General features: G+C 45.5%; 1 protein-coding gene across 1 annotated transcript in view; it reads left to right on the top strand.

Annotated features, from left to right (window-relative positions):
* Positions 1 to 12,010, top strand: part of LOC115118600 (rho-related GTP-binding protein Rho6-like) — a 29,468-nt gene extending 17,458 nt beyond the window's left edge. The window contains exons 3-5 of the mRNA XM_029647272.2: positions 550 to 659; positions 1,012 to 1,146; positions 7,403 to 12,010. Of these exons, the coding sequence (XP_029503132.1) occupies positions 550 to 659; positions 1,012 to 1,146; positions 7,403 to 7,642 (485 nt within the window). The 3' untranslated portion in view covers positions 7,643 to 12,010. The remainder of the gene's footprint in view (positions 1 to 549; positions 660 to 1,011; positions 1,147 to 7,402) is intronic.
* Positions 12,011 to 13,341: the final 1,331 nt, after the last annotated feature.

The following is a 13,341-nucleotide window of genomic DNA, read 5'->3' as shown; positions in this document are numbered from 1 at the left end:
AGTTTAGGTCGCCTAGCAGCACGAGCTCTGAAGATAGATGGGGGCAATCAGTTCACATATGGTGTCCAGAGCACAGCTGGGAGCAGAGGGTGGTCTATAGCAGGCGGCAACGGTGAGAGACTTGTTTTTAGAGAGGTGGATTTTTAAAAGTAGAAGTTCAAATTGTTTGGGTACAGACCTGGATAGTAGGACAGAACTCTGCAGGCTATCTTTGCAGTAGATTGCAACACCGCCCCCTTTAGCAGTTCTATCTTGTCTGAAAATGTTGTAGTTTGGAATTAAAATTTCTGAATTTTTGGTGGTCTTCCTAAGCCAGGATTCAGACACAGCTAGAACATCCGGGTTGGCAGAGTGTGCTAAAGCAGTGAAAAGAACAAACTTAGGGAGGAGGCTTCTAATGTTAACATGCATGAAACCCCTCATTGACCTTGGACAGTGTTTGGTGAGGGTGTTAGACCAAACTATGCTTGTTTTTCTACATGTTCTTCCCTTTACTACATCTGAATGTTGTTCTGGGCGTCTGTAACAAGCCTCTGTCCTCTCCTCTAGGTTCTCCCTACTATGACAATGTGAGGCCTCTCTGTTACAGTGCCTCTGACGCGGTGCTCCTCTGTTTTGACATCAGCCGCCCAGACACCTTCGACTGTGGGCTCAAGAAGGTAATGGCTCCCATCTCTCACTTTATCTTTCTGTCTCTCTCTTTTCTCTCTCTTTTCTTCTCTCTAAACAGTATTCCTAACTGTCTGCAAGTCCTCAGAGATTTTTTCAATCCAGCTACCAGGCTCAAATCATCTGGCTTTTATTGGACTTTTCAAAACTTGCTATTCAAAACAGAGACCAGGCAACATATTTCTGCGTTTTAGTTTATAGCTATGTGATTCACCAGGTCCGTAGACTATTTATCTTGGTAATCATGAGGGGAATTACATTTGTAATTTGGTTAATTAACTACCCCAAATCATGACTTGTTCATTATCATGTTGGTAAATATCTGCTCTGTTGTCTCTCCAGTGGAAGACAGAGATCTTAGATTTCTGCCCCAGCACACGCATCCTTCTCATTGGCTGTAAGACCGACCTGCGCACAGACGTCTGCACCCTGATGGAGCTGTCCAATCAGAAACAGGTCCCCATCACCCATGAGCAGGTGAGACTGAGAGGACACACATAGGCCAGGGTTTTTGTTAGCCGGTAATAGCTGGCTTTTTGTTCACTTAAAAAAAAAAAAGCAGATAAAAAAAATTGTCCGGGAGAAGAAGAAAAAAAACATTGCTTTTAAAGCTCATTGATGGATAAACCAGTCAATGGAAATACAGTGGGGAGAACAAGTATTTGATACACTGCCGATTTTGCAGGTTTTCCTACTTACAAAGCATGTAGAGGTCTGTCATTTTTTATCATAGGTACACTTCAACTGTGAGAGACGGAATCTAAAACGAAAATCCAGAAAATCACATTGTATGATTTAAAAGTAATTAATTTGCATTTTATTGCATGACATAAGTATTTGATACATCAGAAAAGCCAAACTTAATATTTGGTACAGAAATCTTTGTTTGCAATTACAGAGATCATATGTGTTTCCTGTAGTTCTTGACCAGGTTTGCACACACTGCAGCAGGGATGTTGGCCCACTCCTCCACACAGACCTTCTCCAGATCCTTCAGGTTTCGGGACTGTCGCTGGGCAATAGGGACTTTTAGCTCCCTCCAAAGATGTTCTATTGGGTTCAGGTCTGGAGACTGACTAGGGCTCTCCAGGACCTTGAGATGCTTCTTACGGAGCCACTACTTAGTTGCCCTGGCTGTGTGTTTTGGGTCGTTGTTTTAGGCCCCCTTACTGAGGGAAGGAGGTTGTTGGCCAAGATCTCGCGATACATAGCCCCATCCATCCTCCCCTCAATACGGTGCAGTCATCCTGTCACCTTTGCAGAAAAGCATCCTCAAAGAATGATGTTTCCACCTCCATGCTTCACAGTTGGGATGGTGTTCTTGGGGTTGTACTCATCCTTCTTCTTCCTCTAAACACGGCGAGTGGAGTTTAGACCTAAAAGCTCTATTTTTGTCTCATCAGACCACATGACCTTCTCCCATTCCTCCTCTGGATCATGCAGATGTTCATTGGCAAACTTCAGACGGGCCTGGACATGTGCTGGCTTGAGCAGGGGGACCTTGCATGCACTGCAGGATTTTAATCCATGAGACTGTCGTTGAGACTGTGGTCCCAGCTCTCTTCAGGTCATTGACCAGGTCCTGCCGTGTAGTTCTGGGCTGATCCCTCACCTTCCTCATGATCATTGATGCCCCACAAGGTGAGATCTTGCATGGAACCCCAGACCGAGGGTGATTGACCGTCATCTTGAACTTCTTCCATTTTCTAATAATTGCACCAACAGTTGTTGCCTTCTCACCAAGCTGCTTGCTTATTGTCCTGTAGCCCATCCCAGCCTTGTGCAGGTCTACAATTTTATCCCTGATGTCCTTACACAGCTCTCTGGTCTTGGCCATTGTGGAGAGGTTGGAGTCTGTTTGGTTGAGTGTGTGGTCTTTTATACAGGTAACGAGTTCAAACAGGTGCAGTTAATACAGGTAATGAGTGGAGAACAGGAGGGATTCTTAAAGAAAAACTAACAGGTCTGTGAGAGCCGAAATTCTTACTGGTTGGTAGGTGATCAAATACTTATGTCATGCAATAAAATGCAAACGAATTACTTAAAAATCATACAATGTGATTTTCTGGATTTTTGTTTTAGATTCCGTCTCTCACAGTTGAAGTGTACCTATGATAAAAATGACAGACCTCTACATGCTTTGTAAGTAGGAAAACCTGCAAAATCGGCAGTGTATCAAATACTTGTTCTCCCCACTGTACATTTGACTGGTCATGCGGTCTATAGGTTCATGTGCATAGTTTTGTGGAATTAAATTGGCACACGTGTACAGCATGCAGATACAGAGCCTTTGAGTGGAAAATCTGTCAGACAGCGCGAGAGCTGCTGCTGCTGCTGCTGAATCTTGTGGTGCTTTCAAGACAACTGGGAACTCTGAAAGGTCAAATCATGGCATCAGTGATCGTCAGGTCGGAAAGTCCCGAGTTTTAATTCCGAGTTGGATTTTTCCCAGTCAGACCTAGTTACTTTCCCAGTTGTCTTGAACGCACTGAAGACAGAAATCTTAGATTTCTAAGTTCCCAGTTGTCTTGAACGCACTGAAGACAGAAATCTTAGATTTCTAAGTTCCCAGTTGTCTTGAACGCGGCATCAAACAGCAACAGAAGGCATACTTCATTAGCGCATCACACACCACTTTGCAGTATTGCTTGAGGGAGTATGCATTTTGAAAACATATACTGAATGTTTTAATAGATATTATGAGGCACAACGGTGTTTTCCTGCTAATTGTATTATGGAACGCACATTTGAGCGTAGCCTACTGCTTTATAATGTGAATAAATAGTAGTTTATCAACATTTTAAGCTTAACCTTCTAATCTGTTGCATCAGACATTTTTTTTGTATGTATGTAACATTTGAGCGTAGCCTACTGCTTTATAATGTGAATAAATAGTAGTTTATCAACATTTTAAGCTTAACCTTCTAATCTGTTGCATCAGACATTTTTTTTGTATGTAGCCTGGTTTTGGGGTCTATCGTCCCACAACTATCCCAGAGTCTGTTTGGAATAGGTGGCCTAAACTTTTCTACTATAGTAGATTGACATAGGCTAGTGATTTAGCTGTTGGTTATTTGTCTTGTTGTCTGAGGAAAACTAAATGTGGACAGGTATTCTAACATCTTCAAAACATCAGAATTTGTGAGAATGAATTACTGTATTCTAAATGTGATTTCTGTCATGCTGAGCAGCGTGGGTGGACGCACTAATCAGATTACACACCCAATGAGCAGCGTGGGTGGACGCACTAATCAGATTACACACCCAATGAGCAGCGTGGGTGGACGCACTAATCAGATTACACACCCAATGAGCAGCGTGGGTGGACGCACTAATCAGATTACACACCCAATGAGCAGCGTGGGTGGACGCACTAATCAGGTTACACACCCAATGAGCAGCGTGGGTGGACGCACTAATCAGATTACACACCCAATGAGCAGCGTGGGTGGACGCACTAATCAGATTATACACCCAATGAGCAGCGTGGATGGACGCCCTAATCAGGTTACACACCCAATGAGCAGCGTGGGTGGACGCACTAATCAGATTACACACCCAATGAGCAGCGTGGGTGGACGCACTAATCAGATTACACACCCAATGAGCAGCGTGGGTGGACGCACTAATCAGATTACACACCCAATGAGCAGCGTGGGTGGACGCCTAATCAGGTTACACACCCAATGAGCAGCGTGGGTGGACGCCTAATCAGATTACACACCCAATGAGCAGCGTGGGTGGACGCCCTAATCAGGTTACACACCCAATGAGCAGCGTGGGTGGACGCACTAATCAGATTACACACCCAATGAGCAGCGTGGGTGGACGCACTAATCAGGTTACACACCCAATGAGCAGCGTGGGTGGACGCCCTAATCAGGTTACACACCCAATGAGCAGCGTGGGTGGACGCACTAATCAGATTACACACCCAATGAGCAGCGTGGGTGGACGCCCTAATCAGGTTACACACCCAATGAGCAGCGTGGGTGGACGCCTAATCAGATTACACACCCAATGAGCAGCGTGGGTGGACGCACTAATCAGATTACACACCCAATGAGCAGCGTGGGTGGACGCACTAATCAGATTACACACCCAATGAGCAGCGTGGGTGGACGCACTAATCAGATTACACACCCAATGAGCAGCGTGGGTGGACGCACTAATCAGATTACACACCCAATGAGCAGCGTGGGTGGACGCACTAATCAGGTTACACACCCAATGAGCAGCGTGGGTGGACGCACTAATCAGATTACACACCCAATGAGCAGCGTGGGTGGACGCACTAATCAGATTACACACCCAATGAGCAGCGTGGGTGGACGCACTAATCAGATTACACACCCAATGAGCAGCGTGGGTGGACGCACTAATCAGATTACACACCCAATGAGCAGCGTGGGTGGACGCACTAATCAGATTACACACCCAATGAGCAGCGTGGGTGGACGCACTAATCAGATTACACACCCAATGAGCAGCGTGGGTGGACGCACTAATCAGATTACACACCCAATGAGCAGCGTGGGTGGACGCACTAATCAGATTACACACCCAATGAGCAGCGTGGGTGGACGCACTAATCAGATTACACACCCAATGAGCAGCGTGGGTGGACGCACTAATCAGATTACACACCCAATGAGCAGCGTGGGTGGACGCACTAATCAGATTACACACCCAATCAGCAGCGTGGTGGACGCCTAATCAGGTTACACACCCAATGAGCAGCGTGGGTGGACGCACTAATCAGATTACACACCCAATGAGCAGCGTGGGTGGACGCCCTAATCAGGTTACACACCCAATGAGCAGCGTGGGTGGACGCACTAATCAGATTACACACCCAATGAGCAGCGTGGGTGGACGCACTAATCAGATTACACACCCAATGAGCAGCGTGGGTGGACGCACTAATCAGATTACACACCCAATGAGCAGCGTGGGTGGACGCACTAATCAGATTACACACCCAATGAGCAGCGTGGGTGGACGCACTAATCAGATTACACACCCAATGAGCAGCGTGGGTGGACGCACTAATCAGGTTACACACCCAATGAGCAGCGTGGGTGGACGCACTAATCAGATTACACACCCAATGAGCAGCGTGGGTGGACGCACTAATCAGATTACACACCCAATGAGCAGCGTGGGTGGACGCACTAATCAGATTACACACCCAATGAGCAGCGTGGGTGGACGCACTAATCAGATTACACACCCAATGAGCAGCGTGGGTGGACGCACTAATCAGATTACACACCCAATGAGCAGCGTGGGTGGACGCACTAATCAGATTACACACCCAATGAGCAGCGTGGGTGGACGCACTAATCAGATTACACACCCAATGAGCAGCGTGGGTGGACGCACTAATCAGATTACACACCCAATGAGCAGCGTGGGTGGACGCACTAATCAGATTACACACCCAATGAGCAGCGTGGGTGGACGCACTAATCAGATTACACACCCAATGAGCAGCGTGGGTGGACGCCCTAATCAGGTTACACACCCAATGAGCAGCGTGGGTGGACGCACTAATCAGATTACACACCCAATGAGCAGCGTGGGTGGACGCACTAATCAGGTTACACACCCAATGAGCAGCGTGGGTGGACGCACTAATCAGGTTACACACCCAATGAGCAGCGTGGGTGGACGCACTAATCAGATTACACACCCAATGAGCAGCGTGGGTGGACGCACTAATCAGGTTACACACCCAATGAGCAGCGTGGGTGGACGCACTAATCAGATTACACACCCAATGAGCAGCGTGGGTGGATGCACTAATCAGGTTACACACCCAATGAGCAGCGTGGGTGGACGCACTAATCAGGTTACACACCCAATGAGCAGCGTGGGTGGACGCACTAATCAGATTACACACCCAATGAGCAGCGTGGGTGGACGCACTAATCAGATTACACACCCAATGAGCAGCGTGGGTGGATGCCCTAATCAGGTTACACACCCAATGAGCAGCGTGGGTGGACGCACTAATCAGATTACACACCCAATGAGCAGCGTGGGTGGACGCACTAATCAGATTACACACCCAATGAGCAGCGTGGGTGGACGCACTAATCAGATTACACACCCAATGAGCAGCGTGGGTGGACGCACTAATCAGGTTACACACCCAATGAGCAGCGTGGGTGGACGCACTAATCAGATTACACACCCAATGAGCACCGTGGGTGGACGCACTAATCAGATTACACACCCAATGAGCAGCGTGGGTGGACGCACTAATCAGATTACACACCCAATGAGCAGCGTGGGTGGACGCACTAATCAGATTACACACCCAATGAGCAGCGTGGGTGGACGCACTAATCAGATTACACACCCAATGCACATGGGTCCGGTACATTTCTTATGTCTGGTAAATTAAAATGTTGGCGGTCACACACACACACACACACACACACACACACACACACACACACACACACACACACAAAAAACACACACACAAAAAACACACACACACAAAAAACACACACACACAAAAACACACACACAAAAACACAAAAACACACACACACACACACACACACACACACACACACACACACACACACACACACACACACACACACACACACACACACACACACACACACAGGCCTGTTCAGATAGAGATGTATGGTGAAATCTATTGTGTGGAACAGAATAAGCTCTCAGCCTCTCTCCTCTGCCCCTTCCTCCCCAGGGTTCCTCCATGGCCAAGCAGCTTGGTACTGAGGCCTACCTGGAGTGTTCAGCGTTCACCTCAGAGAAGAGTATCCACAGTGTGTTCCGTACGGCCTCACTGGCTTGCATCAACAAGCCCCTCCCCAAGACCAGCCCCACTCAACGCTTATCCAAGAGGCTCCTCCATCTCCCCAGCCGCTCCGAGCTGCTCTCCTCCACCTTCAAGAAGGAGAAGACCAAGAGCTGCTCCATCATGTGAGTGGAGACCCGGGGCGGGGGGGCTTTCGCTCCCTTCCAACACGCTGCTCCGATTCCCCAGAACCCCTTGACTGTTTGGTTCGGGGAAGGTGTGGTTGGTTTCATCACGATAGCTTTAACATGAGAAGGCTCTTCCTCCATGCTGACCCCCCCGCCCCCAAAGTCAAATAAACTCAGAACAGGTGGACACCTTGTCCTGAACTACTCTTCAGTGCATATCTAATCTTTTTCACTACTGTAACTTGGCTTTTTGATCATCAGCGAACCATTTTTCTCACCTGTTACAGTAACGGTATGCAACCATGATGGTGTGACATCACTACTATTTAGGAACATGTTGATTTGTCCAAATTGGAGAAATGTGCAACGTGTGACAAAGCTTTAATATTGGGATGTAAAAATGCCTCTCAAGACAATTAAATACCTATTTTAAAAAACAAAATTGAGCATGATAATATCTCAGACATTACTGAAAATTGTATCCCCTCTGTATTACAGAGTGTCAACTATAAGGTGTAGCAACATGAGCAAATCTGTGGTCAAACAGTGTTTGTTATCTTTTTGATTAAGGCCCAACGGGGGCTGACTGATTGAGAGAGATGTGGAGAGAGGAGTGTTTGATGGGATCATAGCATGAACAGAGGGCCATTACATTTCTCATTGTCTCGGCCGTGAGGAGAGGAGGTCTTGAAGGATAAGGGCTGATTGCGTGAACAGAGGGCCATTACATTTCTCATTGTCTCGGCCGTGAGGAGAGGAGGTCTTGACGGATAAGGGCTGATTGCGTGAACAGAGGGCCATTACATTTCTCATTGTCTCGGCCGTGAGGAGAGGAGGTCTTGAAGGATAAGGGCTGATTGCGTGAACAGAGGGCCATTACATTTCTCATTGTCTCGGCCGTGAGGAGAGGAGGTCTTGACGGATAAGGGCTGATTGCGTGAACAGAGGGCCATTACATTTCTCATTGTCTCGGCCGTGAGGAGAGGAGGTCTTGAAGGATAAGGGCTGATTGCGTGAACAGAGGGCCATTACATTTCTCATTGTCTCGGCCGTGAGGAGAGGAGGTCTTGAAGGATAAGGGCTGATTGCGTGAACAGAGGGCCATTACATTTCTCATTGTCTCGGCCGTGAGGAGAGGAGGTCTTGAAGGATAAGGGCTGATTGTGTGAACAGAGGGCCATTACATTTCTCATTGTCTCGGCCGTGAGGAGAGGAGGTCTTGACGGATAAGGGCTGATTGCGTGAACAGAGGGCCATTACATTTCTCATTGTCTCGGCCATGAGGAGAGGAGGTCTTGAAGGATAAGGGCTGATTGCGTGAACAGAGGGCCATTACATTTCTCATTGTCTCGGCCGTGAGGAGAGGAGGTCTTGAAGGATAAGGGCTGATTGCGTGAACAGGAAGGTGTCAGGCAGACAGACAAGCAGGCAGGCGGACGAACGGACAAGCAGACAGGCAGGCAAGCAGGCAGACCAACATGCAGGCAGACAGACAGACAGATATACACACAGACAGACAGACACCAGTGTGAGCCATCTGCTCTCAGTCAGTGGAGTACCAGGTTACAGAGGAAAAGTACAGAACAGATGGATATTGGAGCTTTGGGAGAAGAAAAGAGGAAAGTGACAAAACAATGTGAATGTACTGGTGCTTTCAGAGATAGAAAACAATGTGAATGTACTGGAGCTTCCAGAGATAGAAAACAACGTGAATGTACTGGAGCTTCCAGAGATAGAAAACAACGTGAATGTACTGGAGCTTCCAGAGATAGAAAACAATGTGAATGTACTGGAGCTTCCAGAGATAGAAAACAATGTGGATGTACTGGTGCTTCCAGAGATAGAAAACAATGTGAATGTACTGGTGCTTCCAGAGATAGAAAACAATGTGGATGTACTGGTGCTTCCAGAGATAGAAAACAATGTGGATGTACTGGTGCTTCCAGAGATAGAAAACAATGTGAATGTACTGGAGCTTCCAGAGATAGAAAACAATGTGAATGTACTGGAGCTTCCAGAGATAGAAAACAATGTGAATGTACTGGTGCTTCCAGAGATAGAAAACAATGTGGATGTACTGGTGCTTCCAGAGATAGAAAACAATGTGAATGTACTGGTGCTTCCAGAGATAGAAAACAATGTGGATGTACTGGAGCTTCCAGAGATAGAAAACAATGTGAATGTACTGGTGCTTCCAGATATAGAAAACAATGTGAATGTACTGGAGCTTCCAGAGATAGAAAACAACGTGAATGTACTGGTGCTTCCAGAGATAGAAAACAATGTGAATGTACTGGAGCTTCCAGAGATAGAAAACAATGTGATTGTAGCTGAGAATTGTCTGATGAGGAGTGCTTTGATGAAGAAAAAAACACTTCCAGGGAGTGGGGTATTGTTTTAATCGGGGCCATAGGCACAACACAGTTTAATGCAGCTCTGTCAAGAGATCTGTGAAGTTACATCTGGTAATGGTTGGCAGGTCAGTGTTGCAATTCCTTGAGGTGATTATTTATAGGACTGTCTGTTTGAAACTAGAAGATGCTGCTTAAAAACTTGGCTGAATCCACTGGGGAAATGTGATGTCCAGTTCACAAAAATCCTACTACAGAAGAGCGTGTAGCATCACAGTATTGGTATTTTGATAATCAACGATGATCAAACAGTATACGGTTTCCATTATACCATTCAAATAATAACCCCTAAGTTTCATCCTGATTTCTGGAAATATGGCTGTTGATTTATTTAATGTTCAACAATGTAGCAGTCCACTTCCTTTAGTCTCCTCTCTTCCTAAATGTTTCTACTCTTCCGTCCCTTTCTCTCGTTGTTCTGTCACACCTCAAGTCCCAGCATCATGGAGGGCAGTCCAGTCCAATGTGTCACTAAACTAGGAGCCTTTTTCAGCTTTAATAGTTTGCTTCTTGGTTATAATTGTGTGTGTGCAGTACAGCATTGATCTATCTCGGCGTTAACTATCAAGCAATAATGATTTAAGTGATTGTGATGCAAAGTCAGCTGATCGAGTGGCCAACATATCCTGCTGCTACTCCATGGATATACATACAGTATGGCAGAACAAACTGAACCATCCTTTCTGCTGTAGAATCAAGATGGCGTCCGATCTGGTTCCACTTTCCCTTCTTCTGTCTCGTCAGTAGCCACTGGTATGTAAGGTAACCAATGACATCTCTCACTGTGCCACTAAAGAGTTAGGAATTTGAGTATGAAGAGGAATAATGCTATTTGAAGATGTCAGTGAGTCTATGCTATCAGTTGTGAAGTATCGTTGGGAGACGAGTGAGTTAAAGAAACGAGACTGAGAGAATCTGGTTTTAAACATTCGGCTCTAGTCACTGTTGGCACGATTGAAGCTTTTCCCATTGGGGTACGTTATGTGGAAGCCTCCTAACTTTGAACACTTTTAACAATCAATGTGTGAAAAGGGGCTAGGATATATGGAAATATAATATCTGGAAATATAATATCTGGAAATATAATATCTGGAAATATTTAGGGAGGTAGAGGAACTAGTAATAAAATAAAAACATGCAGGCTGGCCAAAGAAAGAAGGTGTTTTTTCCATGATTCATTTTGGGGTTTGTGTGTTTTTATTTTGGTATTAAAGCTTGAATTGAATCATTTTGTGTGTGTGACTGAGACAGTGTTTGTTAACCTATGTGGTGAGCTGTGGACGACCCCCATGGTGGTCAGTCAGTCTGTGATTTGATTTGCACAAAGGCTCTAGTTCCTTGGTCACACACTGGAAATCCTCAGCATTGCCTAGCAACAGTTCAACACAGGAAACCAATCCAGACTCAGAATGGCTCATCGGTTGGTTCGTTGCACAGATAGGGAGTAAAGGAGGGCGTAACGTACAAGGAGACATTTCCACAGTCAATGGAAGTGCAGATTCTGCTTCTACCTCAAGGGTTGATCGGAATTTGGATTCAGAATATTTTTTCTTGAGTTTCCTTATAATTGCAAGTTCCAAACTCATAGAGGGGCTCAGGTCTTGGATATAGAAACAATTCATGGATCATATCAGTTTTAACATGCAGGCAGTCATTGTGTAGTGCAGCGAGTGTGTGGTACATTGGTGCAGTCCTACTCCTAGCATGTGCTGTTATAGTTTGATTGTACAAATCTTATTTTAGAATAAGTGTAAAAACATTAAAGAATGTCGCAGGGAAATGTTTGATTCAAACGATGAAAGACAAATATGTTGTTATTGATGTGAATATTTATTTGATAGTTATTATAGCTATTACTATTTTTGTAGTTTTTTTGGTTGAGATGTATATTTGTTTAAATTCTATTTTGGACATTGGACTTTCTGTCCTTTATTTTGCTCTGTTAATAAAGCTTGTGACTGGTACCAGGCGTTGCTGCAGTACTTATTTCCTAACTACAAAGTTATACATTTTAGTTGCTTTTATGATTGAACTGATAACACATATCTTCAAGCTGTTTATTTATTTTTTATTTCACCTTTATTTAACTAGGCAAGTCAGTTAAAGAACAAATTATTATTTACAATGACGGACTACACCAGTCAAACCCGGGCGACGCTGGGCCAATTGTACGCCACCTTATGGGACTCCCAATCACAGCCGGTTGTGATACAGCCTGGATTCAAACCAGGGACTGTAGTGATGTCTCTTGCCACTCGGGAGCCTGAACTGTAATGCCACATTGTATACAGGTATTTTATGTAGAATTACAGTATTTGTAGAGTTAGGAGTTATTTATAGAGACAGGATATAATTACTGTAATTGCTAAGTTACAATTAAGATATATTTACAGTATTTACAGAGTGACCGTTAGGATTCAAGTGAACTACTGACATTGTCAGTTGCTTGCGTCATGTTTACTATAGACCTCAGGCTCTTATCTTAACCACTGTGTGTGTGTGTGTGTGTGTGTGTGTGTGTGTGTGTGTGTGTGTGTGTGTGTGTGTGTCTGTGTGGTGTCTGTGTGTGTGTGTGTCTGTGTGTCTGTGTGTGTGTGTGTGTCTGTGTGTGTGTGTGTGTGTGTGTGTGTGTGTGTGTGTGTCTGTGTGTCTGTGTGTGTGTCTGTGCGTGTGTGTGTGTGTGTGTGGTGTGTGTGTGTGTGTGTGTGTGTGTGTGTGTGTGTGTGTGTGTGTGTGTGTGTGTGTGTGTGTATGTGTCTGTGTGTGTGTGTATGTGTGTCTGTGTGGTGTCTGTGTGTGTGTCTGTGTGTCTGTGTGTCTGTGTGTGTGTGTGTGTGTCTGTGTGTGCATCTGTGTGTCTGTGTGCTGCCTGATGGAAGCCACAGGGTGATTGTATCTGTCTGAGAGGCTATTGACACCATCACAAAAGACAATGATTGCACCCAATGCTCAATCACACATCATTGACCGTGACAATGTCAGTGACTTGACAGCTAGACCCTATCAGTCCTCTTAGTCTGTGTGTGTTTTTGATGTCTGTGTGTGTGTGTGTGTGTGTGTGTGTGTGTGTGTGTGTGTGTGTGTGTGTGTGTGTGTGTGTGTGTGTGTGTGTGTGTGTGTGTGTGTGTGTGTGTGTGTGTGTGTGAGATGTCTGTGTGTGCGTCTCATTGACTTCCTTTACGCTTCTTCAGGTTTGGTGGGTCCCCTGCGGGACGGTTGAGCTAACGTAGGCTAATGCGATTAGCATAAGGTTGTAAGTAACAAGAACATTTCCCAGGACATAGACATA

This window comes from Oncorhynchus nerka, linkage group LG7, assembly GCF_034236695.1.
Source record: "Oncorhynchus nerka isolate Pitt River linkage group LG7, Oner_Uvic_2.0, whole genome shotgun sequence".
NCBI classification, from domain to species: domain Eukaryota; kingdom Metazoa; phylum Chordata; class Actinopteri; order Salmoniformes; family Salmonidae; genus Oncorhynchus; species Oncorhynchus nerka.
Note: the sequence above shows the minus strand (reverse complement) of the source record. Positions and strands in the feature narration are given on the sequence as shown.